This window comes from Thamnophis elegans, chromosome 16, assembly GCF_009769535.1.
Source record: "Thamnophis elegans isolate rThaEle1 chromosome 16, rThaEle1.pri, whole genome shotgun sequence".
Taxonomy (NCBI): domain Eukaryota; kingdom Metazoa; phylum Chordata; class Lepidosauria; order Squamata; family Colubridae; genus Thamnophis; species Thamnophis elegans.
Window position 1 is genome coordinate 36,274,416 of NC_045556.1, and position 12,957 is coordinate 36,287,372.

Genomic DNA, 12,957 nt, shown 5'->3' on the forward strand with positions numbered 1-12,957 from the left:
ATGGGCGACGTGGAAAGAGGCGTCCGGAGAAACCCGGATGCTCTGAATTTGGACGGTGAGACCCGCCGATCCGCCTCTGTTTTGCCCCGCTGGAGTGGTTTTTTTTTTTTAATTAATCTTTACTAGCGGCTTTGATTTCCAAATCGCAGCTTCCTAACCGGCGGCAGCGAGCTCCTGAGCCAGTGCAGAGTGCCGCCACTCGAGGGGGATCTCAAAGATGATAGGCTAACACTTTTGGGGCGGTGGGTGGGCTTTCTCTCCCTTGCACGCTTGGCCGATTCCATTTGGGGCCCCTGGGGTACTACCTTGCTTCTGAGCATGCACAGAGCGCAGCCGGAAATATAAACGTACGTCCGCCTTCTTCACCGTTATTTATTATTTTATTTCTATAATTCTTACGCTGCCCAAGGATATTTCCTTAAGCTGGTTCTTACATCAATATGTTTGAATGTTTGTTTGAATGTTTATTAACATTTGTAGGCCGCCCTTTTCCCTGAGGGGACTCAGGGCGGCTCACATAAAAATCAGGAAGGGGAATACAAACAATGACGTAGACACATATAGTAAAAAATAATAAGCAACATTCATTCATCATTCGGGAGGGGCGGCTATCTTTGTCCCCAGGCCTGACGGGCTAGCCAGTTCTTAAGGGCTGTGCGGAAGGCCTGGACGGTGGTGAGGGTACGAATCTCCACGGGGAGATCGTTCCAAAGGGTCGGGGCTACTACTGAGAAGGCCCTCCTCCTTGTAGTTGCCAGCCGGCACTGGCTGGCCGATGGAATTCGGAGGAGGCCCAATCTATGAGATCTAATTGGTCGCAGGGAGGTAATTGGCAGAAGGCAGTCTCTCAAGTACGCAGATCCACTACCATGCAGGGCTTTATGGGTGACTAGTAGCACCTTGAAGCGCATCCGGAGATCGACAGGTAGCCAGCGCAGCTCGCGGAGGATAGGTGTTATGTGGGTGAACCGAGGTGCACCCACAATCACTCGCGCGGCCGCGTTCTGGACTAGCTGAAGTCGCCGGATGCTCTTCAAGGGCAGCCCCATGTAGAGCACATTGCAGTATTCCAGCCTAGAGGTCACAAGGGCCCGAGTGACTGTTGTGAGAGCCTCCCGATTCAGGTAGGGTCGCAACTGGCGCACCAGGCGAACCTGGGCGAATGCCCCCCTGGTCACAGCCGTCAGGTGGTGGTCAAAAGATAGCTGTGGATCCAGGAGGGCTCCCAAGTTGCGAACCCTCTCTGAGGGGTGTAAAATTTGACCCCCCAGCCTGAGTGATGGAATATTGGTCGAATCTTTGGGAGGGAAGCACAACAGCCACTCGGTCTTTTCTGGGTTGAGTACAAGCTTGTTAGCCCTCATCCAGTCCATAACGGCCTCAAGGCCTCGGTTCATCACGTCTGCCGCTTCATTGAGTTGGCACGGGGCGGACAGATACAACTGGGTATCGTCCGCATATTGATGGTATCTTATCCCGTGCCTTCGGATGATCTCTCCCAGCGGTTTCATGTAGATGTTGAATAGTAGGGGGGATAAGACCGAACCCTGAGGCACCCCATATGTTAGGGGCCTAGGGGACGATCTCTGCCCCCCCACTAACACCGACTGCGACCTGTCCGAGAGGTAGGAGGAAAACCACCGCAACACGGTGCCTCCCACTCCCACCTCCCGCAGTCGTCGCAGAAGGATACCATGGTCGATGGTATCGAACGCCGCTGAGAGGTCAAGGAGAACCAGGATGGAGGGATGTCCTCCATCTCTGGCTCTCCAAAGATCATCGGTCAATGCGACCACAGCGGTTTCTGTGCTGTAACCGGGTCTGAAGCCTGACTGGAAGGGGTCGAGATAGTTTGCTTCCTCCAAGGACCGCTGGAGCTGGAAGGCCACCACCTTCTCAACAACCTTCCCAAGGAAGGGAAGGTTGGAGACTGGGCGATAGTTATTAAGAAAAGCTGGATCCAGAGATGGCTTCTTTAGGAGGGGTCTCACCACCGCCGCTTTCAGTGCGGCGGGGAAGTTCCCCTCCCGAAGAGAGGCGGTGACAACCGCCTGGATCCAGCCTCGTGTCACCCCACTGCTGTTAGTAACCAGCCATGAGGGACACGGGTCCAGTACACAGGTGGAGGCACTTACAGCCCTCATGGCCTTGTCCACATCCCCGGGGGCAACATCCTGAAACTCAACCCAGAGATGGTCTACTTGATCCTCTTGTGCCTCGGCTGGAACTGCAGGGATGGAGTCCAAGTCCGACCGAAACCGAGCAATTTTGTCCGCTAAGAATTGGGCATAATCCTCAGCTCTACCCTGCAAGGGTTCCCCCGCTTCCCTCTTATTTAGTAGGGAGCGGGTTATCCTAAACAGGGCGGCTGGGCGGGACTCAGCGGACGCAACCAAGGTGGCTATGTGAGATCTTTTCGCTGCCCTAAGTGCCCTGGTGTATTCCTTGGTGCTGGTGGTTACCATTGCTCGGTTCGATTCGGACTTATCGGACCTCCATCGGTGCTCTAGGCATCTCCTCCGGCGCTTCATCTCCCGGAGTTCCTCGGTGAACCAAGGAGGTCTCCGGGATCCGCCGCCTCGGAGGGGCCGTAGTGGCGCAATCCGGTCGAGGGCCTCCGATGCTGCCGAGTGCCAAGCAGCAACCAGAGTCTCTACCGGACTGTGGGCGAAAGTTTCAGGAATAACCCCAAGCTCCGTCTGGAACCTTAACGGTTCCATAAGTCGCCTGGGGCGGAACCACCTGGTCGGTTCCTCCTCCCTACAGTGGGGGTTTGGTCTCCGGAAGTCGAGCCTCAGTAGGAAGTGGTCTGACCACGACAGGGGTATGATGTCGTTACCCCTCAGACCAAGATCACCAATCCACTGCTCCGAGAGGAATACGAGGTCGAGCATGTGACCCGCCGAATGGGTTGGGCCCCGGATTACTTGGGTCAAGCCCATGGCTGTCATGGAAGCCATGAACTCCTGCGCCCCATCAGAGTTTTCACCGAGGGACGGCAAATTAAAGTCCCCCAGGACCATCAACCTAGGGAACTCAATCGCCAGCTCGGCTACCGACTCGAGGAGCGAGGCATAAGGCATAATCAATCAAGCATATTTCGTTATGTAATATCAAGTCAATCAACCAATTAGGATTACGTGTCCTCACATCAATCAAACTCATTTGATTGTTTGTTTGTTGGCTTCCTTGTTTGATTGATTGATTATGTGCTCTCAAATCAATCAAACCATTTGATTGAGGCTTTGGGCGCTATGAAATCAGTCCTACGGGTTTGATTGATAATAGCAATAGCAATAGCAGTTAGACTTATATACCGCTTCGTAGGGCTTTCAGCCCTCTCTAAGCGGTTTACAGAGTCAGCATATCACCCCCACAGTCTGGGTCCTCATTTCACCCACCTCGGAAGAATGGAAGGCTGAGTCAACCTTGAGCCGGGGAGATTTGAACCGCCGAATTGCAGATAGCAGTCAGCTGAAGTGGCCTGCAGTACTGCACTCTAACCACTGCACCACCTCAGCTCCTACACACTATCCAATCGAAATCCTTTGATTGTTCGTGGGCTATCGAATCAACCACTTTGATTGATTATGAATGTGAGACCAAGCCATTTGGGTTGCTTGATTGATTGGCTGCCGTCAAATCAAAGAATTTTGGTCGATGATACGCTGCCAAGGCCCGACTCTTAGTTGTGGTTGTTTTTAATGCAACTTTTTAATTAGTTTATCGAAGTATAAAATACAAAGAAAAAAATGACGTGGAAAAAGTAAGAAGAGAGGAAGGGGAAAAATGGGGATGTAGCATAAAAAGAAAAGAAAAAGGCATCAACTTCCAACTCTCTTTGGCCCAGTTGTAACGACATCACAACCGCAACTTTTTGCTTTGACACGATAGTCTACACAAGCCATTTTTATAACATAGCATTGGCATCCTTCAGTCTCCAAAGACGATGGTGTTGTTCTCTGGGAAGAGGTCAAAGCTGGAGTGTCCTCTCCAGAGCATGAGGCCTGGGAAGATTAATATGGAGGACAGACTGTTACCCAAGCAGCAGATCCCTCCTCTCCACTTCGCTGAAATAATCCAATGGAACGGCAGAGCCGATACGATGGGTTCCCGGCTGCATCGCAGGAGTCACCGCAACATGGTTGTACATAGTCACGAACTGCTTCCGGGACTCCGGCTCCAGATTTTGCCTGTAGGTTGACTCTGGAAGCCTTTTCCAGGAGTGGATGCAGCCACAAGGCAGTGGAGATTTGTATTCAGAGTTTCCCTTCTCCTAGAAGATGGTTCTGCTGCTTGATCTGCTGTTGGGGCATAGAGCCCTCTTCCGCCTTCAAACCCGTTGAGCGTCTTCTCCGTAACCCTGGGAAGGGGCCCTTACAAGGTGCTCCCAGCCGGGCTAGCTGGACCAAGGTTTTTTAAGGAGGTGTTACTCCTCCATCACTCACCCTTTGTCCTGGCTTGTGACAGACAGAGCCTGGCTTCCCACACATTGGGCCCAGGATGGCGGGTTTTACTATAATAAAATAATAGAATAACAGAGTTGGAAGGTACCTTGAAGGTCTTCTAGTCCAACCCCCTGCCTAGGCAGGAAACACTACACCACGTCAGACAAATGGTTCTCCAACATCTTCTTAAATCTTCCAGTCTTGGAACATTCACAACTTCTGGAGGCAAGTTGTTCCACTGATTAATTGTTCTAACTGTCAGGAAATTTCTCCTTAGTTCTAAGTTGCTTCTCTCCTTGATTAGTTTCCACCCATTGCTTCTTGTCCTGCCCTCAGGTGCTTTGGAGAATAGTTTGATTCCCTCTTCTTTGTGGCAACTCCTGAGATATTGGAAGACAGCTACCACAGCTACTGCCTCCCCTAGTCCTTCTTTTCATTCAACTAGACATCCCCAGTTCCTGCAACTGTTCGTCATATGTTTTAGTCTTTAGTCCCCTAATCATCTTTGTTGATTAGGGCAGGTATCCCTACCCAGTGTATGAAAACAGAATCAAAGTTTCATTTATTTATTTATTTTCTCATTGCAAACGCAAAATCCGGAAGCAACTTCGAACTAGAGACAAAATTAAATAGACTCTCTGATTGGGATAAAAGAAGCATTTGAACTTTCTCAGCTTCTCCCAGCTGTGGGGAATAATAAGGCTCAACCCTTGTGACGGAATGTGGTCGACTGGCCATGAGACACCTCACTGTGGGACAATTCAACAATTCCACTTCATTATTTAAAATAATTTAAAAGCTGTTTTGGTTTTTGTCATTCGCGCTTCGTTGGCATCCTTCCTTTGGCATCTTTCCTTCCATGATTCCGTCCCACTGTTTCTTCAATATTAATGCGACTTGTCCTGCGAGTTGGCCGCAGGGAAAGGGACCGTGGGAAGTTGGTGGATAAATCCTTTCCAGGGTCTTCCACTATTCTGACCGAGGCTTCCCAAGAGCCTGAAGCAAACTCCTTGTGCCAACAAAAAAAACCTTTTGTTAATTTGCTGTGAATTCTGCTCATTCACATCTAGCAAAGTCTTTCAAGGGAGGATTTACAGTCACAGGCCTTATCTGGCTTGGAGAGCTGCCAGGACGATATCTGCAGAACTTGGCCAGGAGTCTCGGAGAGTCAGGAACCAATTAAGCAAACTGATTATCTCCTGCAAACTCCACTTCCCTTTTGCTCCTCTTTTATTCCCTCTGGGAGGGGCCATTCACCATCCACCTGTGGCCTTACTCCCAAGTCAACTCCTGTTCCTTAGCTGTTCCCTTCGTCGGGTGACTCTGTGCATGCACACACTGGGAACAGGCTCCAGCTGTTCTTCTGCCTCATTGATGTCTGACTCTGAAGGCAGCTGATAACTGGCTTACAGCTCTGGCCCCCTCTCTGCCTCCAACACAGAGCCCTCATCAGAGCCTTCCCCAGGCTCCAGGACTGGCCCATCTTCCTCCCCAACCTCCCCACTGTCCAAATCTGCTGCCACCTCCACTGGTGGGCCACAACATCCGCCAGTGCCCCCCCTCCCACACTGTAACTGAGACAACAATGCTGCTGCCATCCAGATCTTATACCTCTGTGATCACCCTCTGAAAATACTTACAAGGTTGAGTGCGGTTCTATATTTAAAAATGAACTGGCGTGCACGAGAAGTCACGGCTGACAAAGGCAGGAAACTCAATGGCACTAAACCAGATTTGAGGAGGGAAAATTTCAATCAGGGTGTTTGAGCGGGGGGACGGAAATCAAGTTGCTGGGTTTAAAGCATGTCGCACAAACGTAACCACGGCTAAGGCTGTGTTAGCCCTATCATGTGAACTCGGCTGGTTGTGGCTTTTCCCATGGAACAGGATGAAGCAACACTTGGCACAGGGCAGAAACTTTGCAAGCCTGCGAGAAATTTGCAGGCAGGAAGTGAATAATTTATTTGAGACCGGAAAAGATACGAAGAGCCGGTTTGGTGTCTGCGCTTCAGGGCCCCCTGGGGGCTAGAAACTAGGAGACTAGGAGCTCTAGTCTTGCCTGAGATACAAAGGCAGCTGGGGGAACCTCGGGCCAGTCACTTTCTCTCAGCCCTAGGAAGCAGGCAATGGCAAACCGCATCTGGGTTCTTGCCAAGAAAACTGCAGGCATGTGTCTTCAGGAGAGAGGCTCAAAAAAGTAGAAAAAGGAGAAGAAAACATGCTGTTGCATTAGCAACAATAAGACTAAAAGGACATTAATGTCAAAATTGTTTGTTTATTTTTCTCTTTTCTTTAATAGTAACAGTTCCAGAGCTAATCCTGGGCAGGAAATTCTGCCTCATTGCTGAAAGAGGCCAAACATATTTTTTATGTTCCAGGCGGAATGGAATTTCTTTCAAACCGGCTCGGTTCAAAGCAAGCATTTCTCATTCCCTTAGTTTGGTTGAATCCCCAGCAAAAATATTTTTGCTGGGGATTTTGCCAGAAAATTATAGGAAAGAATATGTATATCTGATTATCCGTGTAATAACAGCAGCTAGGATTGTATTTGCACAAGGCTGGAAAAGTGAAGAGATTCCTACGGTTGAGAAGGTGATCAGGAAAATATTAGAAAGGTGCAGAAATGAATAGGTTAACACATGCAATTAAAGAGAAGGAACAAACTAAATATTATATCATATGGGAACTATTCTACCGATGGTTAGAGAACAAAGGTGAATGTTAGAAATGAAAGTAGATTAGCAAAATATAGAAAATATATAGAATTAAATAAATTAAGAAGAGGATTGTCATGGGAAGGGACATGGTGGCTTAGTGGCTAAGATGCTGAGCTTGTCAATCAGAAAGGTTGGCAATTCGGTGGTTCGAATCCCTGGTTCCATATAACGGAGTGAGCTCCTGTTATTTGCCCCAGCTTTGCCAACTTAGCAGTTGAAAAGCATGTTAAAAAATGCAAGTAGAAAAATAGGAACCACCTTTGGTGGGAAGGGAACAGCGTTACGTGCGCCTTCAGCATTGAGTCATGCCGGCCACATGACCACTGAGACGTCTTCGGACAGCGCTGGCTCTTTGGCTTTGGAACGGAGATGAGCACCACCCCCTAGAGTTGGGAACGACTGGCACATATGTGCGAGGGGAACCTTCAGCGTTACCTATTAAGTCATGAGTAGATAAATAATGAATATGGTTGTAAATGCTAATTGTTATTGCACAAGATATTTGTGCCCAGACGACACGCTGTTTAATGCAAGATGGATTGTTTGAATTTTTTTTTTTAAAGTGTGGTTGAATCTCAGTTAAGGCTGCAACTGCAGTGGTCTTTTTTTAAAAAAATAATTTTATTTAACAGTCTTTGACTGTTTATTTTCTTCGACTTCTCCTTAGTCCAGCCTCTGTGTGACTTTTTCATCGGCTGGACTTTGAACAAGGTGGAAAGCTCGGCACGAGCGCTCTAACCTAACCCTCCGAGTGGGCATGTCGTAATTGTTCAAAGCAAAACAATGGGGATGGTGCTCATTGCTTTATGCTTATTTGATTTTTTTCTTCCTTTCAGGGAACTTTGAGGAAAGCTATAGCCTGTGTGAATGGATCCTCATCATCCTAATGTATATTTTTGTCATTTTAACTTTCCCCCTAACCATCTGGGGGTGCATAGAGGTATGTGAGAGATCATTGGAATCCTTCTATTTCCCATTTATTTCCTTCTATCCTTTCTTCTCATGTCTTTCCTCTCTCTGTCCTTCCATCCCTTTCTCTTTCCACCTCCTTCCTTCTCTCCTTCCTTCCCACCTCTTTCCTTTCTTTCCTCCCTCCCTCTCTCCTCCCCTCCCCCTCTCTTTCCTTCCTTATCTCTCTCCTTCCTTCCATCTCCCTTCCTTCTTCTCATCTCTTTTGTTATCTCCTTCCTTCCCATCTTTTTCCATTCCTTCCTTCCTCCCTCTCCCCTCCCCACCTTTCTCTTCCCATCTTCCTTCCTTCTTTCCTTCCTCCCTCTCTCCTTCCCTCCCTTTATCTTCCCATCTCCTTCCTTCCTTATCTCTCCCCTTCCTTCCATCTCCCTTCCTTCCTTCCTCCCATCTCCTTCCTTCTCTCCTTCCTTCCCAACTTTTTCCTTTTATTCTTTCCTTCCTCCCTCTCTCCTCCCCACCTTTTTCTTCCCATCTCATTCTTCCTTCCTTATCTCTCCCTCCCTCCCTCCTTCCCTCCTTTCCCATCTCCTCCCTTCCTTCATTTCTTATCTCTCTCCTTCCTTCCATCTCCCTTCCCCCTTTCTTCTTCCCATCTCCTTCCTTCCTTATCTCTCCCTCCCTCCCTCCCTCCATGAAACTTATTCTGCCATACCATGCAGAGCAGATTGCATTGAATATTATACAAGCAGCACTAATAGGGCCAGAAAAGTGAAGGTACCAAGAGGGGGTTAAATTGTGCCTATCTTCCCATTGCAGGTTGTGATGCAATACCAACGCGTGGTCATTTTTAGGCTGGGCCATATTCGAAAAGGGGGGTCAAAAGGTCCTGGTAAGTTATGCATTCCCCCACCCCCCAAAAGAGTACTTTTGATCTGTGATTGTTTTGATGGAATGTGTTGGATAGATAACCACAGGACTTGGCAACTTCCTAGGTTTCAATGCAAACAGGATGACCAAGAAAGTGGAGTGCAAAATGCCCAGTTTTTTAATTGAGATGTGGGTGTTTGTTTTGGATGGATGGATGGGTGGGTGGATGGAGAAACTGATGAATGACAGGGATGGATGGGTGGGTGGAGAAATTGATGGATTAATGAATGAGAGGGATGGATGGAGAAATTGGTGGATGAATAAATGATAGAGATAGATAGATGGATGGATGGATGGATGGATGGATGGATGGATGGATGGATGGAGAAACTGATGAATGACAGGGATGGATGGGTGGGTGGAGAAATTGATGGATTAATGAATGAGAAGGATGGGTGGATAGCAATAGCAGTTAGACTTATATACCGCTTCATAGGGCTTTCAGCCCTCTCTAAGCGGTTTACAGAGTCAGCATATTGCCCCCAACAACAATCCGGGTCCTCATTTTACCCACCTCGGAAGGATGGAAGGCTGAGTCAACCCTGAGCTGGTGAGATTTGAACAGCCGAACTGCAGAACTGCAGTCAGCTGAAGTAGCCTGCAGTGTTGCATTTAATCACTGCGCCACCTTGGCTCTCTCAATGGATGGATGGATGGATGGATGGATGGATGGACAGGTAGATGGATGGATGGAGAAATTGGTGGATGAATAAATGAAGGGATGGATGGAGAAATTGATGGATTAATGAATGAGAGGGATGGATGGAGAAATTGGTGATAGATGGATGGATGGACGGACGGATGGGGGGTGGGGGGGTGGATGGATGGATGAATGAATGAATGAATGAGAGAGATGGATGGACAAATGGATAGATGGACAGGTAGGTGGATGGATGGACAGGTGGGTGGATGGATGGACAGATGGGTGGACGGATGGAGAAATTGGTGGATGAATGAATGAGAGGGATAGATGGATGGATGGATTTCTCTTGAGAATGAAGATGTTTCACTTCTCATCCAAGAAGCTTCATCAGTTCTGACAAGATGTTGATGGAGAGAGATGGTGAGAAAGTGCAAACGACCACATGACTGCAGAGAAATATAATCCTTCCACCCACCTCCATGCAATATCCAGACTTGCTCTTCAAACTTCTCACTGTCTAAGGAGCCTAATATATATATTTTTCCCGCAGGAGTCTATTTTGTTTTACCTCGCCTGGATCACGCGGTCACAGTGGATATGCGAACGATATCGTTTGATATAGCGCCACAAGAGGTAAGTACTCTAGGGGGGGTGTCCTTGACTTACGACCACAATTGAAACCAGAATTTCCATTACTAAGTGAGACACCTGTTAACCAACCATTTTATCGCCTGTCTTGTCACAGTTGTTAAGTCAATCACTGCAGCGGTTAAGTTAGCAACACGGTCGTTAAGCGAGCTGTCCGTCCCTGTGGACTTTGCTCGTCAGCTGGTCACAAAAGGGGATCACATGACCCCGGGACCCTACAACCGTCATAAGTCTGAACCAATTGCCAAGCACCTGAATTTTGAGCATGTGGCCCTGGGGACAGTGCAACAATCATTAAGTGTGAAAAATGGTCATAAGCCACTTTTTTTGGTGCCGTTGTAACTTTGGTGATGAAATGAACAGTCGTAAGTCGAGAACACCACCTTCTTCCCAAGCAAATCTATCTATTTTATTTTGTTGAATGACACCAAAGTTTGTTGTGGCCCAAAGAGGAGCTGGCAGCAGATTCGGACAATGAGGAGGTTGGGGAGGAACATGGGCCAGTCTTCTTCTTCTTCCTTCTATCTTCTTCTTCCTCCCATCTTCTCATTATTGTGTCTGTCTTCTCGTTATTACTTCTGTCGTCTTCTTCCTTCTATCTCCTTCTTCCTTCCATTTTCTCGTTATTGCGTCTTTCTTCTCATTATTATTTCTGTCTTCTTCTTCCTTCTATCTTCTTCTTCCTTCTATCTTCTCATTATTGCATCTGTGTTCTCATTATTACTTCTGTCATCTTCTTCCTTCTATCTTCTTCCTTCTATCTTCTTCTTCCTCCCATCTTCTTATTATTGCGTCTTTCTTCTCATTATTACTTCTGTCTTCTTCCTTCAATCTTCTTTCTCCTCCCATTTTCTCATTATTGCGTCTGTCTTCTCATTATTACTTCTGTCTTCTTCTTCCTTCTATCTTCTTCTTCCTCCCATTTTCTCATTATTGTGTCTGTCATTATTACTTCTGTCATCTTCTTCCTTCTATCTTCTCCTTCCTTCCATCTTCTCATTAGTGTGTCTTTCTTCTCATTATTACTTCTGTCTTCTTCCTTCTACTTCCTCCTCCCATTTTCTCATTATTGCATCTGTCTTCTCATTATTACTTCTGTCTTCTTCTTCCTTCTATCTTCTTCTTCCTTCCATCTTCTCATTATTGCATCTGTCTTCTCATTATTCTGTCTTCTTATTGCGTCTGTCTTCTTCTTATTCCTTCTTGCTGTGGCCTGCCAGCGGCCAGCAGAGCTGGCCATAGAATCGGACAGTGAGGAGGTTGGAGAGGAACATGGGCCAGTCCTGGAGTCTGGGGAAGGCTTGGACGAGGGCTCTGCTTCGGAGGCAGAGGGTGGGGCAGAGCCATATGCCCGTTATCAGCAGTTATCAGTCATAAAAAGTCATAAAATGGAGCCAAAACTCACTTAACAAATTTCTCACTTGGCAACATAAATTTTGGACTCCATGGTAGTCTATAAATTGAAGACTATCTGCAAATGCTTTTCGCTTTTTTCTCCCATCGCTGCCGTCCTCTTCTAGATTCTTACCAAAGATTCAGTGACGATCATGGTGGATGGCGTCGTTTATTACCGGGTTTGGGACGCGATCCTTTCCGTCGCAAACGTCCTCAACGTGGACACAGCCACTCGGCTCCTGGCTCAAACCACCTTGAGAAATGCCTTGGGAACCAAGGACCTGGCTCAGATTCTCTCCGACCGAGAGGAGATAGCCCAAAATATGCAGGTTCGGGAAAGTGACAGCCGCAGTGGCTTCTTTGGCAGGGATTCGGAGCTTCCTTCCTTCCTTCCTTCCTTCCTTCCTTCCTTCCTTCCTTCCTTCCTTCCTTCCTATTCTTTCCTTCCTGCCTTTTTCTTTCTTTCTCTTTCTCTTTCTCTCCCTTTCCTTTCTTTCTTTCCTTCCTTTCTTTTTCTTTTTAAAGGTCAGCCTGGACAAGGCCACGGATAACTGGGGCATCAAGGTGGAGCTTGTGGAGATCAAGGATGTGAAGTTACCTGTCCAGCTTCATAGAGCCATGGCAACAGAAGCCGAAGCCACTCGAGAAGCAAGGGCTAAGGTGGGAAATGATGCTTATTTGGGCTTTTTTGGGGGGGGTTAGGAAAAGGCATGGAGCCCATTTCCCAGTTGGGTACACCTTCCCCCCCTCTCTGGTTATGGGAGAACAGAAGAGAGAGAAGATATTCATTCAGATTTACAAATTTGTACCTAATAAGCTGAGGGGTTTCAGCTCAACCAGCCCTGGGGGCTCGCCCACACCATGCTGGTTGTCGAACCTAAGCCGATCGTGGCTGGTTCAACATAGCAGTTATAGCGAAATCGGTGCTGCCAATTAAACAAACCTGCCTTCCAGGTGATCGCAGCAGAGGGCGAAGTGAACGCCTCACGGGCTCTGCAAAGGGCCGCCGCGATCATCTGCGAGAACCCCGCCGCCCTCCAGCTCCGCTACCTGCAAACGCTGACCACCATCGCCGCCGAGAAGAATTCCACCATCATCTTCCCTCTCCCTCTGGAGATCTTGCATGGTTTTGCCTCCCCCAAGTAGGAGCCGCAATGAGGGGGTGGGGAACAGAGGACAACCAGCTGCTGTCTTTCCTCCAAGCCCTTCGAATAAAAACGCATGAGCATGTTACACAGAGGTGGTGTTCTGACCCAGCCTTAGCAGA

General features: G+C 47.9%; 1 protein-coding gene across 1 annotated transcript; it reads left to right on the top strand.

The window, feature by feature from the left end:
- Positions 1-12,957, top strand: LOC116519385 (erythrocyte band 7 integral membrane protein-like). Its single transcript, XM_032233238.1, has 7 exons — positions 1-55; positions 7,942-8,105; positions 8,894-8,966; positions 10,198-10,280; positions 11,816-12,019; positions 12,216-12,350; positions 12,645-12,957. The coding sequence occupies exons 1-7, from the start codon at positions 1-3 to the stop codon at positions 12,834-12,836; spliced, it is 906 nt and encodes a 301-aa protein (XP_032089129.1). The 3' UTR covers positions 12,837-12,957.